This window comes from Podarcis tiliguerta, assembly GCF_965153285.1.
Source record: "Podarcis tiliguerta genome assembly, chromosome: 8".
NCBI classification, from domain to species: Eukaryota; Metazoa; Chordata; class Lepidosauria; order Squamata; family Lacertidae; genus Podarcis; species Podarcis tiliguerta.
Genome location: NC_139541.1, coordinates 82203930 through 82222714, shown reverse-complemented (window position 1 = coordinate 82222714; position 18785 = coordinate 82203930). Strand labels below are relative to the sequence as shown.

The following is an 18785-nucleotide window of genomic DNA, read 5'->3' as shown; positions in this document are numbered from 1 at the left end:
CCAAGAGTGGTTTAACAATCTCTCTGCTCCGGGAATTGTATCTCTGGGAAAGCAATAGGGGTCTCATGCCAACTCAGCACGCTTCACCACCGACAGTTTCCAGGAAGTGGTGACAGTGGCACAATACTGCTTTAAATGTAGAGTGGAGATGCGGCTTCAGAGGAAGAAAACTGCCCTCTAATGGACAATGTGAAGAAAAACGAAGAAGAGATTGTGTTAAGCGTATGGATCAATGGTGATAGGGTTGCATTTGTTAATCGTAGAAACTCACAGAAAGGGTCTCCTTTTCATGCAGTGCAAAAAGGAGGAATGCTAGCGCTTAGGGTCAAGGCCTGGTGTGCATAGAAGTGCGTTGCTTTCCTGCTATGTGTTTGTCACCTGTTCAAAAACTGCTCAGTTGGGAGAATGAAGATGACGGACTTTGCAGAACTTGATAGACTCACAGGAAGAATCCGAAATCGACAAGACCAGAGATTTACTGAAGAATGGGAAAAGTTTTCAGAATATATGCATAATTTAAGTGAAAAACAAATAACGCTTGTAACTTTTAATGAAGCTTTGTAAAAAAGAAAGGTTAGAACTGGAGTGAAACAAGATTTAACTTATAAACTAGATGAGATTTCAGAAATGTGTAGGAAATTGAGAAGGGAAGGAGTACCAGCCAAGTTGAGGGAAGTCAAAAAAAGAGAATGGATTGTAAAAACTGTATGAATTGTATTAATTTGTTTTATTTGTAAACTGAATAAAAATTATATTGGAAAAAAAACAAACAAAAACTGCTCAGTTGGTTAGACCATGGTGCTGATAACACTCAAGGTTGCAGGTTCAATCCCTGTATGGACCAGCTGCATATTCCTGCATTGCAGGGGGTTGGACTAGATGACCCTCAGGGTCCCTTCCAACTCTACAGTTCTATGACTCTATGATTCTATGATTCTATACCATAGTTCAGCATTTGGAGTAAATCGTTAAGAGAGTTGTCATTTCCAATCTCTGGTGTTTTCTGGTGCCCTCTGGGCCTGGACATTCCCCTTTGGCCCCACTATTAAACTATCAGAGGGCACCTTTTGTTGTGTGAACCACCCTGAGACCTCCAGGTATAGGGCGGTATGTAAATAATAATCATTAAATCTTCAGTACAGACATGACACAATTGTGCCAATTAAACATTTGCAGATTACCGCCCTAGCAATAACCCCATGAAGATGTCAGGCTGTGTAAATCCCAAAGGGTCATCTAATCTAACCCTCTGCAACCCATTTTATTTTAAATCTGTTTATTGGTTATCACATATTTTTGTTTTTTTCTCATTTGGGGCGTGGTGACACAGTAGACAAGCACCAAAAATTCTTTATAATCTGTTAAAGCTATGCTTGGTGGAGTCACCTCTTTTCCTTGCTTTTTATTTAATTTTTAAGTGTTGTATATTATTATTATTTTAAAATGCCACCCTTAAACGTCCTCCCCGCAAGTTGCAGACTGCGACGTCCATACGTGTTGGCGATGGGAATATTTCAGTACTGAGTTTTGCGTTTTTATGTTGCAGACCGCCCTGTGATGGTGATAATAATAATAATAATGATGATGATGATGGCGCCGGGCAACGGGAAGGAGCCTAAAGAGGCCATCTTGGAATCGGGCGTGCGTCACACGTCCGCGACGCCTCTTTGCCCGGCGACGTCACCTTCGGAAGGCCCCCTACCCCTTTTTACCTCCGGCTCTCCAATAATGGTGGGGAAGGGAGGACGGGGCTGCCCGTAGCGGTGCCTGAGCCGGAATGGAATCTTCCCGGGAATGCCCGTTTTCGGAGGACAGCTTCACCCGCTTCTCCTCCCAGAGCAACATCTACGGGCTGGCCGCGCTGCCCGGGGCGGCCCGCGGGGGCGGGAGGGGCCCGGGGCAGGAGGATTTCCCGAGGGCGGGGCTGGGGCAGGAGGAGGTGGGGGTCTCCGAGGGGCCAGGGACGGGCCTGGGGGTCCCTGTGCCCCCCGCCCCCGGGGGGTGCGGGGACGGCCCTGGGGGGCTCCTGGCTGCCACCCTGAAGGGGAAAGTGATTTATTTCCGCTACCAAGACCTGAGGCAGAAGCTGCGCCCCGTGGCCAGGGAGCTGCAGTTCACGTATATCCCAGGTAAGGAGGCAGGTGGGCTCAGTGGGCGGAGGGGGGGCAGTCTGTGGGTTGGAGTGAGGGACCGGGTGACCCAGGTAATAATAATAATAATAATAAAAGGTAAAGGGACCCCTGACCATTAGGTCCAGTCGTGGCCGACTCTGGGGTTGCGGCGCTCATCTCGCTTTACTGGCCGAGGGAGCCGGCGTACAGCTTCCAGGTCATGTGGCCAGCAGGACTAAGCCGCTTCTGGAAAACCAGAGCAGTGCACGGAAACGCCGTTTACCTTCCCGCCGGAGCGGTACCTATTTATCTACTTGCACTTTGACGTCCTTTCGAACTCCTAGGTTGGCAGGAGCAGGGACTGAGCAACGGGAGCTCACCCCGTCGCAGGGATTTGAACCGCCGACCTTCTGATCGGCAAGTCCTAGGCTCAGTGGTTTAACCCACAGCGCCACCCACATCCCTTACAACAACAACAACAACAACAACAACAACAATTTATTATTTATACCTCGCCTATCCGGCTGAGTTTCCCCAACCACTCTCAGCAGCTCCCAATTGAGTGTTAAAAACAATACAGCATTAAATATTAAAAACTTCCCTCAACAGGGCTGCCTTCAGATGTCTTTTAAAAATAGGATAGCTGCTTATTTCCTTGACATCTGGTGGGAGGGTGTTCCACAGGGCAGGTGCCACCACCGAGAAGGCCCTCTGTCTGGTTCCCTGTAACTTGGCTTCTCGCAGTGAGGGAACTGCCAGAAGGCCCTCAGAGCTGGACCTCAGCGTCCGGGTAGAATGATGGGAGTGGAGATGCTCCTTCAGATATACTGAACCGAGGCCATTTAGGGTTTTAAAGGTCAGCGCCAACACTTTGAATTGTGCTCGGAAACATACTGGGAGCCAATGCAGGTCTTTCAAGACCGGTGTTATGTGGTCCCGGCGGCCACTCCCAGTCACCAGTCTAGCTGCCGCATTCTGGATTAATTGCAGTTTCCGGGTCACCTTCCAAGGTAGCCCTGCTCCTCCTCTGCCCCCCCCCAACCCCCCTCCACCTACGAGAGGAAATCTCTCAGTTCAGCATTTCATTCATTTCCCTCTCTTCTTGTGTGATCTTTGTTGGATGCTAACTGCTGGCAGGTGATCTCCCTTACCCCACGGTCTCTTTGTGTGTCTCTTTGCTTCTCAGTTGATGCCGAGATTGCCTCCATTGACACTTTCAACAAATCACCTCCCAAAAGGGGTTTGGTGGTGGGGATCACCTTTATTAAGGTAGGTGTGGCTTTCATCCCTTTGTGAAATGATGCGTCGCTTGGCGTGTTTTTCACAAGCAGTGCTTTTGAAAGGCGGAGACCTAGTACTGTATGGCATGCAGGGAAGAGATCTCAGACGCTGACATCAGGGAATAATAATAATAACAATAGTAATAATAATAATGATTAAATTTATAGTATGCAACTCAACTGAACGGGTTGCCCCAGCCACTCTGGGCTGCGTTCAACAAAATATAAAGGAAAACAATGAAGCATCAAACATTAAAAGCTTCCTAAAACAGGGCTGCCTTCAGATATCTATGGAAAGTCATAGGATTGCTTATCTCTTTGATATTTGATAGGAGGGCGTTTCACATGGGGGGCGCCACTACCGAGAAGACCCTCTGCCTGGTTCCCTGTAGCTTCACTTTTCTCAATGAGAGAAGTGCCAGAAGATCCTCGGAGCTGGACCTCAGTGTCCGGGCTGAGCTATGGGGGTGGAGGCACTCCTTCAGGTATACAGATTAGGTCCTCACAAGAAAAGGTAGTCCTTTAGGTATTGGGGTCTCGGAGGATGTGCCGTTCCATTTTGGCTGGTCCTGCTTCCAAGAAAACTTGCCTTGGGTCAGGATGTAAATTAAATTAACACAATGGTTTACAATTCCCGTCCTCAGGATAACCACTTTACAGCAGTACTGGTGTGATTGGCGGGTATTTAGTGATTTTGCTAATTCGTATTGTTTTGAGTAGCTGTATTTGTTGTACTTTCATTTTATATATATTTTTTGTATCTGCTTACTGCTTTTGGGGCATCTGGGGCAAAAAGCAGTATGTAGGTAAATGAGAACATAACATAGCTTATTGCCGGATTAAGCCCCATGGCAGTCTTCCTTGGCCTGAAAAAGGAAGACTAGATAGAACTTTGGTTTGATCCAGTAGAACTCATCTTTAAGTGATTACGTGTACTGCAAAGTCTTCTTGATGTGAAATGAGCTTGCATCTTTGCCTGTTTCTCTTCCCATGTCCACAGGATTCCGGCGACAAAGCCAGCCCCTTCCTTAACATTTACTGCGACTATGAACCAGGATCTGAATACAACTTGGATTCTATCGCACGTGAGCCTTCAATATCTGTTTTTGCCACCTAACCCTGAAATCAGTGCCCCAAGTTCCCTCCAGTCTCTTCTGTTATCTCCCTTTTAACCCATGTCCTGGAAGCAAAATATATCAAAACTGCTTAGAAAACCATCACGGATGTAGGAGTCAAAGTGCAGAATTTGGCGTGAAACATGGATTTTCTAGCAAAGCAGTAGTATCTGCTACCATATTCAGGGGGTGGGGAGTTGGAAGTTAAAAGCCATTCGGTATTCTAGTTAGTTATGCCAAGGTATGAAGCACAGAGTACACGGCATGTTCGCATTTTCAACAGAGAAGACTTCTGAAGCCACCCCCCAATGGACTAGCACCTTAAGCTCTTAAAAACGCAATCGCCCCAAATTCCAAATTGGGTAATACCAAACCCTTGAGAGCTACAACTTCCTTTTCATTTTGGTGATGATACAGTGGTACCTTGGTTTTCGAACAGAATGTGTTCGGAAACCAAAGCACGACTTCCAATTGGCTGCAGGAGTGTCCTGCAGCCAATTGGAAGCTGCGGCAGATGTTTGGCTTCCGAAAACTGTTTCAAAACCGGAACTTCCGGATTTCAATCGTTCGGGAGCCGACTTTTTCGGGAGCCAAGCTGTTCGGCTTCCAAGGTACGACTGCACTTCCCCTGGGGCATGTTCATGATCCAGAGAAAGTTGATATAATACTACTACTACTACTACTACTACTACTACTACTACTACTAATAATAAATTTATACCCTGTCTCTGGGCGGCTTCCAACAAAAATATTAAAATACTGTAATACATCAAACATTAAAAGCTTCCCTAAACAGGGCTGCCTTCAGATGTCTTCTAAAAGTCTGGTAGTTGTTCTTCTCTTTGACATCTGGTGGGAGGGCATTCCACAAGGAGGGCACCACTACCGAGAAGGCCCTCTGCCTGGTTCCCTGTAACTTGGCTTCTCGCAGGGAGGGAACCACCAGAAGGCCCTCGGAGCTGGACCTCAGTGTCCAGGCTGAACGGTGGGGGTGGAGACGCTCCTTCAGATATACTGGACCTTTGAGGCCGTTTAGGGCATTAGATGATCAACACTTTGAATTGTGCTCGGAAACGTACTGGGAGCCGTACTGAAACATACTGGATGTATATTGTCTCTCTCCCCCGCTCCAACTTCCCAGCTATGGAAACTGGGCATATAGTTCCTTGTTTTCAGGGAGTATTTTTCTTTCTCTCCAGAGAGCTGTTTGAACCTGGAGCTGCAGTTTACCCCCTTCCAGCTGTACCATGCAGAGTACGTATGCCACGTGCCCTTTCTCATCTCTCTCTAAAACAAAACCCCTCTTCTCTGCTTTCCCCTTTTTCCTTGTGTGTCATTCCCACCCTCCCAACCTGTGGCCAGAGACTGCTCCATCCTAACTGTTTGTGCGCAAGCCACCCTGGGAGCCCTTTTGGCTGAAGAGCTGGATGCAAACACTCTAAATACCGTATTTTTCGCTCTATAAGACGCACCAGACCATAAGACGCACCTAGTTTTTGGAGAAGGAAAACAAGAAAAAAAAAATTCTGAATCTCAGAAGCCAGAACAGCAAGAGGAATCGCTGCACATTGAAAGCAGCAATCCCTCTTGCTGTTCTGGCTTCTGGGATAGCTGTGCAGCCTGCATTCGCTCCATAAGACACACACACATTTCCCCTTACTTTTTAGGAGGGAAAAAGTGAGTCTTATAGAGCAAAAAATACGGTAAATTAAAAAATTAAAAATATTTTGGGGACACTCATACAAAACTCTTTAAAAAGAAAATGCTTCTTTTCTCGTCACAAGAGTCCAGGTTGCTGACCAGCCGGAGACAGTCTTCCTTTTGAGCGGCAATGACCCTGCGATCCACTTATACAAAGAGGTGAGGCCACCGGATGAAGGCGAGATTTGGTTTTCCCATTGCGTTGGAGGCGCCCCGATGTGACTGCATTGCTCCTCTCCTCTGTAGAATGAAGAGCTGCACCAGTTTGAGGAGCAGCCGGTGGAGAACCTCTTTCCTGAACTCAAGGAGCTGCCGAGCAAGTAGGAAGGCTGGTTTGCTATTAAAAACAAGAGGGAGAAGGGGAGAGAGAGCTGGTATGGGGAGATTAAGTTTTGGTACTACTGTATGTGTGTGTGCACACAGGAAGGAGGCTTACAGAAGCTCTGAGACTAAGGCCCAGCCTCTCCTCGTATTTACGGGACTGCCTCTCCTGGTCTGCCCTGCAGAGGACCTCAAGCTCCATGAATAATCATAGTTTAGAGGTCCCGGGCCCTAAGGAAGTCAGATTATCCTCCACCAGAGCCAGGGCCTTCTCAGTGATGGCTTCCACTTGGTGGAATTCTCTGTCCCACAAGACCGGGGCCCTGCAGGATTGGTCTCAACTAGGGCCAGAGCCTTTTCAGTACTGGCCCCAACTTGGTGGAACGCTCTGTCACAAGAGACTAGGGCCGTGCGGGACTTGACATCTTTCCGCAGGGCCTGTAAGACAGAGCTATTCCGCCTGGCTTTCAATTTGAACTTGGCCTGATCTTTTTCCCCCCTTCCTTCCCTCCCCCTCCCCTTTTTATGAAGATTACCAGCTCTGGAATCCCACAGCTAATTCTCCCCTGGTCTCCTCACTGGCCCAAATAGGACTAATTTAGCCAGCTAGCCCTGGTGATCATCTAATGATTATTGGATGGTTCCCCCCTAAATTGATTTTTGAATTCCGAATTTATTATTCACGTTTATACTGTATTTTATGCTGTTTTTTGCAGCATCAATTAAGTGTTTTAAATTTGTTGTTAGGCACCCAGAGCCCGGTTTTCTGAACCGGGAAGGGCGGGGTATAAATAAAAATTTACTATTATTATTGTTGTTGTTGTTGTAACCTAAAAAACAGCACAAAAGGAGAAGGGATGGGGAGGGAGGAGGGGAAAAGCAAAACCACGCAAGGTTGGTTGCATCCAACCTTGGTCATACTTGGAGAAAACACTTAAAAATGCATGGGCATGACCAACTTAAGTACATACGTTTCAGTGGGGCTACTCGTGAGTAGAGATCAGTTGCACTCCTCACCTCAAGGGGCGGACTCTGCATCCCCCATTCATCCTTCGTTCTGTCCGACCTCTGTTTTGCCCAGGAAACCACCCACTCCATTGATCACTGCCCTCCTCTCTTCCTTGCAGCGTCCTCTGGTTAGATGTGTACAACATTCCAAACTCAGGGCAGCGGATCACGGCCTTTGGTTGCCAGAGCGGCTACATCCGAGTCGCCCACGTTGAACCAGCCAGTCGAGGTAAGCTACCTTTATTTGTGATGTTTTAAAAGGAGGTTGACAAGTTTCTCTGCTCATTGTGGGATCTTTTTGGAGGGAGGGCTCTGGCTGTGCAAATGTCCCAGGCTTCAGCACTTGGTAGACCAGCCTTTGACAGCCAGCCTGCAGGACCTGACGGGAGTTGTAGACCGAAACAGCTGGAGGGCTCCAGGCTGGCAAAGGGTGAAATTGAAAGGCCCTGTATGAGAAGCCCCTATCACTATTGGCATCCCACCAGGTCTGTTTAAGCAGGTATTCCCTTGAATGTGAACTTTCCTGATCTATTTATAATAATAATAATAATAATTTATTATTTATACCCCGCCCATCTGGCTGGGTTTCCCCAGCCACCTGGACGGCTTCCAACAGAACACTAAAATACAATAACCTATTAAATATTAAAAGCTTCAGATGTCTTCTAAAAGTTTGGTAGTTATTTTTCTCTTTGACATCTGGTGGGAGGGCGTTCCAAAGGGCGGGTGCCACTACCGAGAAGGCCCTCTACCTGGTTCCCTGTAACTTGGCTTCTCGCAGTGAGGGAACCTCCAGAAGGCCCTCGGAGCTGGACTTCAGTGTCCGGGCAGAACGATGGAGGTTGAGACACTCCTTCAGGTATACTGGGCCTTTGAGGCCGTTTAGGGCTTTAAAGGTCAGCACCAACACTTTGAATTGTGTTCGGAAACGTACTGGGAGCCAGTGTAGGTTTTTCAAGACCGGTGTTATATGGTTTTGGCGGCCGCTCCCAGTCACCAGTCTAGCTGCAGCATTCTGGATTAGTTGTAGTTTCTGGGTCACCTTCAAAGGTAGTCCCACATTGAGCGCATTGCAGTAGTCCAAGCAAGAAATAACTAGAGCATGCACCACTCTGGCCAGACAGTCTGTGGGCAGATTGGGTCTCAGCCTGCGTACCAGATGGAGCTGGTAGACAGCTGCCCTGGATACAGAATTGACCTGCGTCTCCATGGACAGCTGTGAGTCCAGAATGACTCCCAGGCTGCGCACCTGGTCCTTCAGGGAGACAGTTGCCCCATTCAGGACCAGGGAATCCTCCACACCTGCCCGCCTCCTGTCCCCCCAAAACAGTACTTCTGTCTTGTCAGTATTCAACCTCAATCTGTTAGCTGCCATCCATCCTCCAACCGCCTCCAGACACTCACACAGGACCTTCACCGCCTATTTAATTGTCTTTAAGTGCTGTGCTTTGTCACTGGTTTGTTTTATGGTAATTTTTAATTATTGCTGTTTCTATGGAACTTTAAAAATAAAATGTATATATATATATATATAAATTGATTTTATACTTGTAAACTGCTTAGTCTCCATCTTGGGGGGGCGGGTAAGTGGCATATAAATATTCCTAGCAGCACCTTTCTTGAAAACTCAGCCATTGTGGGGTTGGCTGACTGTCCCCTCTGCCCCTACACCAGTGTGGTGTAGTGGTTAAGAGCAGTGGACTCGTAATCTGGTGAACCGGGTTCGCTTCCCCGCTCCTCCACATGCAGCTGCTGGGTGACCTTGGGCCAGTCACACTTCTCTGAAGTCTCTCAGCCCCACTCACCTCTCAGAGTGTTTGTTGTGGGGGAGGAAGGGAAAGGAGAATGTTAGCCACTTTGAGACTCCTGAAGGGGAGTGATAAAGTGGGATATCAAATCCAAACTTCTTCTTCTTCTTCTTCCCCTCTGCCCAAGTGGTGCTGCAGAGCTGGAACATCCAGCAAGACGGTCCCATCTCCAAAGTCCTGGTGTTTGCTCTGCCAGCTTCCTGCCCTCCGGGCGACCCCTCAGGAACCGTGGCTTCAAATGGTAAGAAACAAGAGGGGGCCATGGGCTTCTCTGCAACCTCAGGTGGAGATAAGGCAGGCTGGTGCCCAAGCTGGTGCCCTCCGGACAAATGGTGGAGTCCCAACTCCCACCATCCATGATCATTTCCTCTGCTGGATCGGGGTGACGGGAGCTGACGTCCGCCAGCATCTGGAGGGCACCAGCTTGTGGGTGGCTGTCAGGGGCGGGTGCCAGGAGCAGGACAGTAATAACTCACACAGCATCGGTGAAGTTAACTATTTATTCAGAGAAACAAACAGCTCAGGAAACCAGGCCTAGGGAGCACAGCAACTCTTCCCATTAGATCTTGCCCCAATGAGGCAGTTGCGAGGACTGAAGGTCCCTGTCTTCCCACAGTTGCCTTGCTCGGGTTCTTCCCAGGCAACCTGAAACTCTGTCGGCGTGGCTGCCTCTGTTCCGCCCGCTTCATACCTCTTCTGGTTCTGGGAGCCCCGCGGGATCTGGTTGCAGCGGGAGTGGGAGATCCCCTGGTTTCTTCGGCAGCCTGCCTCATCTCTGTCTCCTGGCCCTCCTCCTCTTCTGCCTCTGAACTGTTGTCTGCCACAGCCTCTTCCTGCTCACTAAACCCTGTTGCCTCTTCAGCTTCCGATACCACCACCTCCTCCCAGTCTTTTCCCTCGGACCACTCACTGTCGTCCCACCAGCGCTCCCCAAGCTCTGAGTCTTCTTCCCCCGGGGGTTCCCCAGCTGGTAACTCCCAGCATTCTTCTGCATGTAGCCAGCCCATGACATGGCTGATGTGTACGATGAGAGGCTGTTTCTCTCAAGGCTCAACAGCAGGGGTAGGCAACCTAAGGCCCATGGGCCGGATGTGGCCCAATTGCCTTCTCAATTTGGCCAGTGGACGGTCCGGGAATCAGCGTGTTTTTACATGAGTCAAATGTGTCCTTTTATTTAAAATGCACCTCTGGGTTATTTGTGGGGCATAGGAATTCGTTCATTATTTTTTCAAAATATAGTCCGGCCCCCCACATAGTCTGAGGGACCATGGACCGGCCCACGGCTGAAAAAGGTTGCTGACCCCTGCTCAGCAGCATTTGGGAACTGTGCAGGTAGCTCCGCTCTTTCTCTGGTGTGGGTTTCTTCTGTCTGTGTGTTTTAAACCTTTGTATCTTCGCCTGCAGGCAGTGCTGGCCCCCAGGCTCAGAGCTACAGTGTCCTTGTCACCAGCACTCTTGAACTGTCTGTTGTCTACAGGTGAGTGGAGTGTTAAAAACAATACAGCATTAAATATTAAAAACTTCCCTAGACAGGGCTGCCTTCAGATGTTTTTTTAAAAATAGGATAGCTGCTTATTTCCTTGACATCTGATGGGAGGGTGTTCCACAGGGCGGGCGCCACTACCGAGAAGGCCCTGTGTCTGGTTCCCTGTAACCTCACTTCCCGCATTGAGGGAACCACCAGAAGGCCCTTGGAGCTGGACCTCAGTGTCCGGGCAGAACGATGGGGGTGGAGACGCTCCTTTAGGTATACAGGACCAAGGCTGTTTAGGTCATCACTAACACTTTGAATTGTGCTATTACTATTACATCTCTTGATCAGGTCATCGGCATCTGCTGTCTCATTATTCATATATGGCAGTAGGTGGTATCCATCTATGTTTTACTCATCATAGGCCTATTGAAGTTAATGGACCTGCCTTAGCTGTGGTCATGAATTTCAGCGTGTCTGCTCTAAGTCAAACTTGGTTGAATGCCACCCAATGTTGTTGTTTATTCCTTCCCCCCTTCCAGGAATGTGCTGCAGAAAGGCCTGGATGACCAGCTGGTCCTTCCCTTGAGTGACCAGTACGACAGCGTCCTGTGTGCCCTTGTGACCGATGTCAACTTTGACCGTGAACCAGAGATCCTTCTTGGCACCTATGGGCAGGTCAGCAGTGAGAGATCGGCCTTCACCCACCATGTTGGCTTGGATGGGTTTAGGGTCATAAGGTGCTCTTATTGGGCAGCCTTCTCTAATCTGGCGTCCTCCATAGGTTTTTGTTTATATTTGTTTCTGTGTTTTAAACCTAAACTGTGCCCCACCGTTCCTCGCTAGGGGCTGTTACCACAAAGCAGCCCATGAAAACAAAAAAAAAATATGAAAATTGCAAATGATAGCTCAGACTGCCACCTGCAGGCCAGACTCCAACAGCCTTCAAAACCCTGTACAAACAGGCAGATCATAGAATCAAGAAATGTAAAGTTGGAAGGGAGCCAGTGTCATCTAGTCCAACCCTGTGGAGTGCAGGAATCTCCACTAAATAATCCCTGACCGCTGGCCTTCCAACCTTGGTTAAAAAGCCTTTAGTGAAGGAGACTCCACCACCTACTGAAGGAGTCTGTTTCACTGTCAAACAGCAGTTACCACAGCAGTTATTAGTGTTTAGTTTGAATCTCCTTTCTTGTAACTTGAAGCCATTGATTCGAGTCCTACCCTCCACAGCAGGAGAAAACAAGCTTGCTCCCTCTTCCATGTGACAGCCCTTCAGATATCGGAAGATGGCTCTCTTATCTCCTCTCAGTCTCCTCTTTTCCAGGCTAAACATACCCAGCTCCTTCAACCGTTCCTCATCAGGCTTGGTTTCCAGACCCTTGATAAGGGGTCAGCAACCTTTTTCAGCCATGGGCTGGTCCACCGTCCCTCAGACCATGTGGTGGGCCAGACGATATTTTTTTGGGGAGAATGAACGAATTCCTCTGCCCCACAAATAGCCCATAGATGCATTTTAAATAAAAGCACACATTCTACTGGGACGCGGGTGGCGCTGTGGGTTAAACCACAGAGCCTAGGACTTGACGATCAGAAGGTCGGCGGTTCGAATCCCTGCAACGGGGTGAGCTCCCATTGCTCGGTCCCTGCTCCTGCCAACCTAGCAGTTCGAAAGCACGCCAGTGCAAGTAGATAAATAGGTACCGCTCCGACGGGAAGGTAAACAGTGTTTCCGTGTGCTGCTCTGGTTCCCCAGAAGCAGCTTAGTCATGCTGGCCACATGACCCGGAAGCTGTACACCAGCTCCCTCGGCCAATAAAGTGAGATGAGTGCCTCAACCCCAGAGTCAGCCACGACTGGACCTAACAGTCAGGGGTCCCTTTACCTTTTACACATTCTACTCATGTAAAAACACCAGGCAGGCCCCACAAATAACCCAGAGATGCATTTTAAATAAAAGGACACATTCTACTCATGTAAAAACACACTGATTCCCGGACCATCCGTAGGCCAGATTTAGAAGGCGAATGGGCTGGATCCGGCCCCCAGGCCTTAGGTTGCCTACCCCTCCCTTGATCATCTTGGTCACCCTCCTCTGCGTACCTTCCAGCTTGTCAACATCCTCCTTAAATTGTGGTGCCCAGAACTGGATGCAGCAGTTTGTCATTATCCTTCAATGCTCATCGGTTGATCGCAGGAAACATAACTAGAATTCCTTGGTCTTCTAGGAGCTTTTGTGCTATAAGTACCGGGCCCCGGATGCTACAGCGGGAGCGCAGCCCTCCAGCCCGTCCGACGGGGAGTTCCGCCTGCTCTGGCAGCGCACTTTTCCCAGCCCCCTCCTCTGCATGGAGTATGTCGACCTCACCTGTGACGGCCTCTGCGAACTGGCTGTGGTGTGCCTCAAAGGGCTGCATATCCTCCAGGTGAGTGTATTGGCACAGACTTTCTCAATCTCGGTTCCTCAGATGTTCTTGAACTGCAGCTCACATCATCCCTGACCCTGGGTACCCAGGAACGATGGTAATTGTAGTCCCAACAACTGCTGGAGACCCAGGTTCGAGAGAGGCTGCCGTACCACATCCATTTCACGTTTTCGACTTCACTTCGTTTCCTTTTCCTCCAAAACACTTTGCTGTTTTCACATATTGCTGCAAGGAGCACCCAGGCCTGGTTTTCGCTACCCCTGTGGCAGAGTAAGGACTGCAGTTTCCCCCTTTGTATTCCTGGAAGCAAGAAGGTTGGGGACTTCAAATATTTTAAAGGGCAGTGTTCAGTGAAGAGGCCTGCCATATCCCTGAGGACTCATCCTGCCCCTGGCAATGCCTTCTTCCTTGCCCACTAAGCAGAGAGAATAAACAACCACCTGAAAGTGCCTAATAAATTAAAGAGAAGTTATCCCAAATAACTTCCAGCCAGATTTGCATTCTTTAAATGCAGTGAGTTGGCAGGAAGCCCAGATCCACAGGTGTCAAATCTGCTTAGAGCTGCCAACTTTTGCTACTGACACATTTTGGGGGGGGGGACACCCCCCCAACCTTCCATTTTAAAATTCAGCTTCATGTGCTGACATATTCCCCCCCCTCCCCATTCAGCAAAGCCTAACATTACAAACCCGTTTCTTTTTATTCCCAGTCCTAAAATACTGGGTGGGTCTGACTCAAAGTGTCACAGCCCATCATTCCTGTTTGCTTATTTTTTACATTTATATCCCACTTCTCCTCCTGCTCCTCATTTTACTCTTACAACACCCCTGTGTGGAAAGTTAGGCTCAGAGGCTCAGTGACTGTCTCCAAGGCCACCCAGTGAGCTTCATGGCTGGGGTGTAGATTCAAACCCAGCTCCTAGTCCGGCACTCTAAGCACTATACCCCACCGATTCCTTCTGTGAGCTTCCTCCTTTTTGTTGCCGAGTGGCTGGCAAATTGCGCGGAGCCCTTTCTAGGCTTTGCTCACCTCCTTCCCGCTTATTGCCTTGTGTAACGACGATTCCCTTCTCTATTCATATGTATTGCCTTTGGTGTCCCCTGAAACGTTACGAAATTATTTTATTATTATTATTATTATTTATTGAATTTATATACCGCTCTATAGCTGGCGGTCTCAGCGCTGTTCACAGAATAAAATCAAGATATAAAACCACAAATACCTAATAAAAATACAAACAACAACCCAATAGCCCCCCCCCCCAAATGCCACATTTTAAAAGGGCATAGGATGTAAATCGGATCAACCAAAGGCCTGGTTAAAAAGGAACGTTTTTGCCTGGTACCTAAAGGTATATAATGAAGGCACCAGGCGAACTTCCCTGGGGATAGCATTCCACAGATGGGGAGCCACTGCAGAGAAGGCCCCGTTCTCCTGTTGCCACCCTCCGGACCTCTCGATGAGGGGGCACACAAAGGAGGCCTCAGAATAATAATAATAAATTATTTATACCCCGCCCATCTGGCTGGGTTTCTTCAGCCACTCTGGGCGGCTTCCAACGGAATATTAAAATACAGGAAAGCATCAAACATTAAAAGCTTCCCTAAACAGGGTTGCCTTCAGATGTCTTCTAAAAGTCTGTTAGTAGTTGTTCTCTTTGACATCTGGGGGCATGGCATTACACAGGGCGGGTGCCACTACCGAGAAGGCCCTCTGCCTGGTTCCCTGTAACTTGTCTTCTCTCAGCGAGGGAACCACTAGAAGGCCCTCGGAGCTGGACCTCAGTGTCCGGGCAGAACGATGGGGGTGGAGATGCTCCTTCAGGTATACCTGGCCAAGGCCGCTTAGGGCTTTAAAGGCAAGCAGTAACACTTTGAATTGTGCTCGGAAACGTACTGATGATCTCAGGGTCTGGGTAGGTTCATATGGGAAGAGGCGGTCCTAGAAGTATTGCGGTCCTGAGCCTTCGCTGCGAGGGACCATTGTTGAGGCACCTGATGAACTTGAGCAAATTCCTTCAGAATAAAACCTCTCCTCTTGCTTCTCCCCCCACCCCATCTTCCTTGCCCCCAACAGCACAGCCTGACGCAGACGGCCGAGTGCCTCTTAGAGCGGCTCCGGTTGAAAGTGGCCAGCCGGGCGGCCCAGCCGGCGCTTCCTGCGCAGCGCCAAGACGCCAAGCCTGAGGATGGCGATGGGAGAGGACCAAAGGAGTGATGGGTGTAGCTGCTGCGCACTCTTGCCTGTTCGTTTTGCCCAGAAACCAGGGATTAGCGGCCTCCCGAGCGGACAGGGCCTTCCGAGCTCTGCCATGACACCGCAGAAGGGAACGAGGACCAAATCACTGGTTATGGTGCACGGGAGTAAAGAGATGGGGGGTCCGCCCACGACCCCCCAAGCCACGTTTCTCGGCTGTGTCTTGGCCTCTTGGCCCCAGGAAAGAAACCTCTTTCACGAAGCTCCTTGTGAACCGTTGTCATTCCATCTCTCTCCCCTCTCCCCCGCCATTCCTCAAAAAGGCTGGCCTGACCAAGAACTCTATAAATAGGGAATAAATTTTGTACACTAAGCTGGATCCGCTCTCTGTGTTTGTGGCAAAGGCTGCCGTTTCTAATTCAAAGAATAACAGAATTGTTCCGCTGCTGAACTGCTCTCGCTGTCAGAAAGTTCTTCCTAAAGTTTGGCCGGAGTCTCCTTTCTCGTCATTTGGCTTGGGCCCTGTATCTTCGGCACTCCAACGCAACATCTCTGGGTTGTGACTTGGCCATGCGGCTTAGAGCTGGGGCAGGGATCCCGGAGGCCACACTGCTTATGAATTCCAACCACTAGCCCACACTGCCTGGAGAGTTCTGCCTTAAGTCAGCTGGTGTTCGAAACCGGAGGAGAAGAAAGCTGTGGCCCTTGCCCTTCCTCCAGGCTACCTCCAGGGTAGAACATCTGCTTTGCATGCAGAAGTTTCAAGTCTCCACCTCTGGCATTTCCAGTTATGGCTAGAAATAATAATATAATGATAATGATTTATTATTTATACCCCGCCCATCTAGCTGGGTTTCCCCAGCCACTCTGGGCAGCTTCCAGCAAAGTATTAAAATACAATAGTCTGTTAAACCTTAAAAGCTTCCCTCAACAGGGCTGCCTTCAGATGTCTTCTAAAAGTCTGGTCGTTGTTGTTCTCTTTGACATCTGGTGGAAGGGCGTTTCACAGGGCGGGTGCCACCACCGAGAAGGCCCTCTGCCTGGTTCCCTGTAGCTTGGCTTCATGCAGTGAGGGAAACGCCAGAAGGCCCTTAGTGCTGGACCTCAGCGTCCGGGCAGAATGATGGGGGTGGAGATGCTCCTTCAGATATACTGGACCAAAGGCCGTTTCGGGCTTTCAAGGTCAGCACCAACACTTTGAATTGTGCTCGGAAATATAATGGGAGCCAATTTAGGTCTTTCAGGATGGGTGTTACATGGTCTTGGCGGTCGCTCCCAGTCACCAGTTTAGCTGCCACATTCTGGATTAGTTGTAGTTTCCAGGTCACCTTCAAAGGTAGCCTCACGTAGAGCGCATTGCAGTAGTCCAAGCTCTTCTTAAAATCCTGGCAAGCTGGTGCCAGTCAGAGATGACAAGACTGAACAAGGTGGACCCGGTGGTCTGACTCCGTATCGGTGCCAGATTACCCAGTAGGCAGACTTAAGCAAAAGCCCAAAGAAATCAAGGTTTTGTTAAAAAAGGATTTGATATTTCAAAAAGTAAGTCATCATTGACAGAGAGAGCTCAGCTGGTACAGCATGAAACTTTTCATCTTAGGGTTGTGAGTTCGAGTCCTGCATTGAGCAATAAGGTTCCTGCATTGCAGGAGTTTGGACAAGGCTCTCGTTCCTTCTATGGTTCTCTGGGAAAAATCAGTTATCATGGGAAAAATCAAGAGATTGTTACACGCTACTGCACACTCCCCATTTTCCTGTTCTCTCTTCATTACCGTATTTTTCGCTCTATAAGACGCACCAGGCCACAAGACGCACCTAGTTTTTGGAGGAGGAAAACAAGAAAAAAAATATTCTGAATCTCAGAAGCCAGAACAGCAAGAGGGATTGCTGCGCAGCGAAAGCAGCGATCCCTCTTGCTGTTCTGGCTTCTGGGATAGCTGCACAGCCTGCATTCGCTCCATAAGACGCACACACATTTCCCCTTACTTTTTAGGAGGGAAAAAGTGAGTCTTACAGAGCAAAAAATACGGTACTTAATCCCCTACTGAAACCAAGGGGGGCGCCCTTCTAACATGTATCAAAATAACTCGATGAAATAGGATCCTGTCATTTGCTGCTATAAATCTAGGGTGTTTTTTTTAATTAAAAAAATATATTTTGCAGTTTAGTATTTTTTAAAAAACTCTGAATCGCATATGGGGGCACAACCATTTTCTCAGCGTTTGGTGCCTCTAAAATGTCTTAATCCTCTGGCCTTGTTCTGTATACAGAAGCTTCCTATACATTCTGACGACTTTCTCATCATCTTGAGCAGAGAAATGTGCTTCTCGTCATGTAGAAAAACGTCGGGTCTTTTCTGGGACTAGGTTCTGCTAGTGAGGACGAACAGATGGCTCAGGAGAGAGGCACGGATTAAGCTTGAATTGCAATAATTAGGAAGTGTTTTGCAGAGTCTTAGCACAGCTGGGGAAGCAGCAACAGCAGCTTCTCTCGGTCCGGGAAGCGACTTGGCATGCCTCTTTCCCTATGGGGTTTCGTCCGACAGGGATGGGGAAACTTCTTGCTGGCCCAGTGGCCAAATTCAAAGATGGCCAACCTCCCTCCAAACACAATTCCCTCCAGTAGAAGAAAACAAAACAAAAACAGATTCGGACACGGTAAACACCACCACCACACTCTCTGCCGGGAATGTGTCAGGAGCTCAGCCTACACTTGAGTAGGACCCTGGCAAAGCCGCATGCCCGACTGGCATGTTCTCTCTCTCCTGGTCGATCGTTCAGGAGCTTCAAAAGCTTTCTTCTGCCCGAACATCACAGCAACCGATGCCAACCGACACCAGCACACTTAGGGATCCACAGAGTTTGTGCAGTTTGTGTAACAGACCTCAGCAACTCAGCATTTTGGCTAATCTACTTTATTTACATATAAACACACAGAGCACTGCAACATGGCTCCCTCTCTCTCTGGCATCAGACAGCAAAGAGAAAAAGAACAAGGGACAATAGTCCCACCTCACGGAACACAGTAACACAAACATCCTGTCTCTGTCACTTCCCACTCTGTGGAGTCAAAACATATACCATCATGTGATAGACAACAATCCCATGACTGCAGTCATGGAGCAGGAATTCTAACAGAATGATCCTCTGGCCATCCAAGCCAGATGTCCACTGCTTGGCTCCAATCCTAAGAATCCCATGGGCTCCTCCAGGACAACAGAGCAGGGGTGGGGGGCTTGGTAGGCTGTTTTGAAGGGTGTGGAATGTGGGCCTTTGATCTGCTGCCTCCCCCACCCCAATTTTCTTGCTAACTGTGGTTTAGTAAAATACAGAGCCTTCTAGCTTGAAGCGG

At 48.8% G+C, this 18785-nt stretch overlaps 1 protein-coding gene across 1 annotated transcript; it reads left to right on the top strand.

Moving 5' to 3' along the window:
- The first annotated feature begins 1704 nt into the window (after positions 1–1704).
- Positions 1705–15810, top strand: KPTN (kaptin, actin binding protein). The gene is made up of 12 exons (XM_083455518.1): positions 1705–2129; positions 3298–3380; positions 4392–4476; positions 5706–5760; positions 6291–6366; positions 6454–6527; positions 7656–7765; positions 9472–9585; positions 10749–10821; positions 11358–11493; positions 13044–13241; positions 15318–15810. Exons 1-12 carry the CDS (start codon positions 1778–1780, stop codon positions 15456–15458), a joined length of 1497 nt encoding a protein of 498 aa, XP_083311644.1. The 5' UTR covers positions 1705–1777; the 3' UTR covers positions 15459–15810.
- Positions 15811–18785: the final 2975 nt, after the last annotated feature.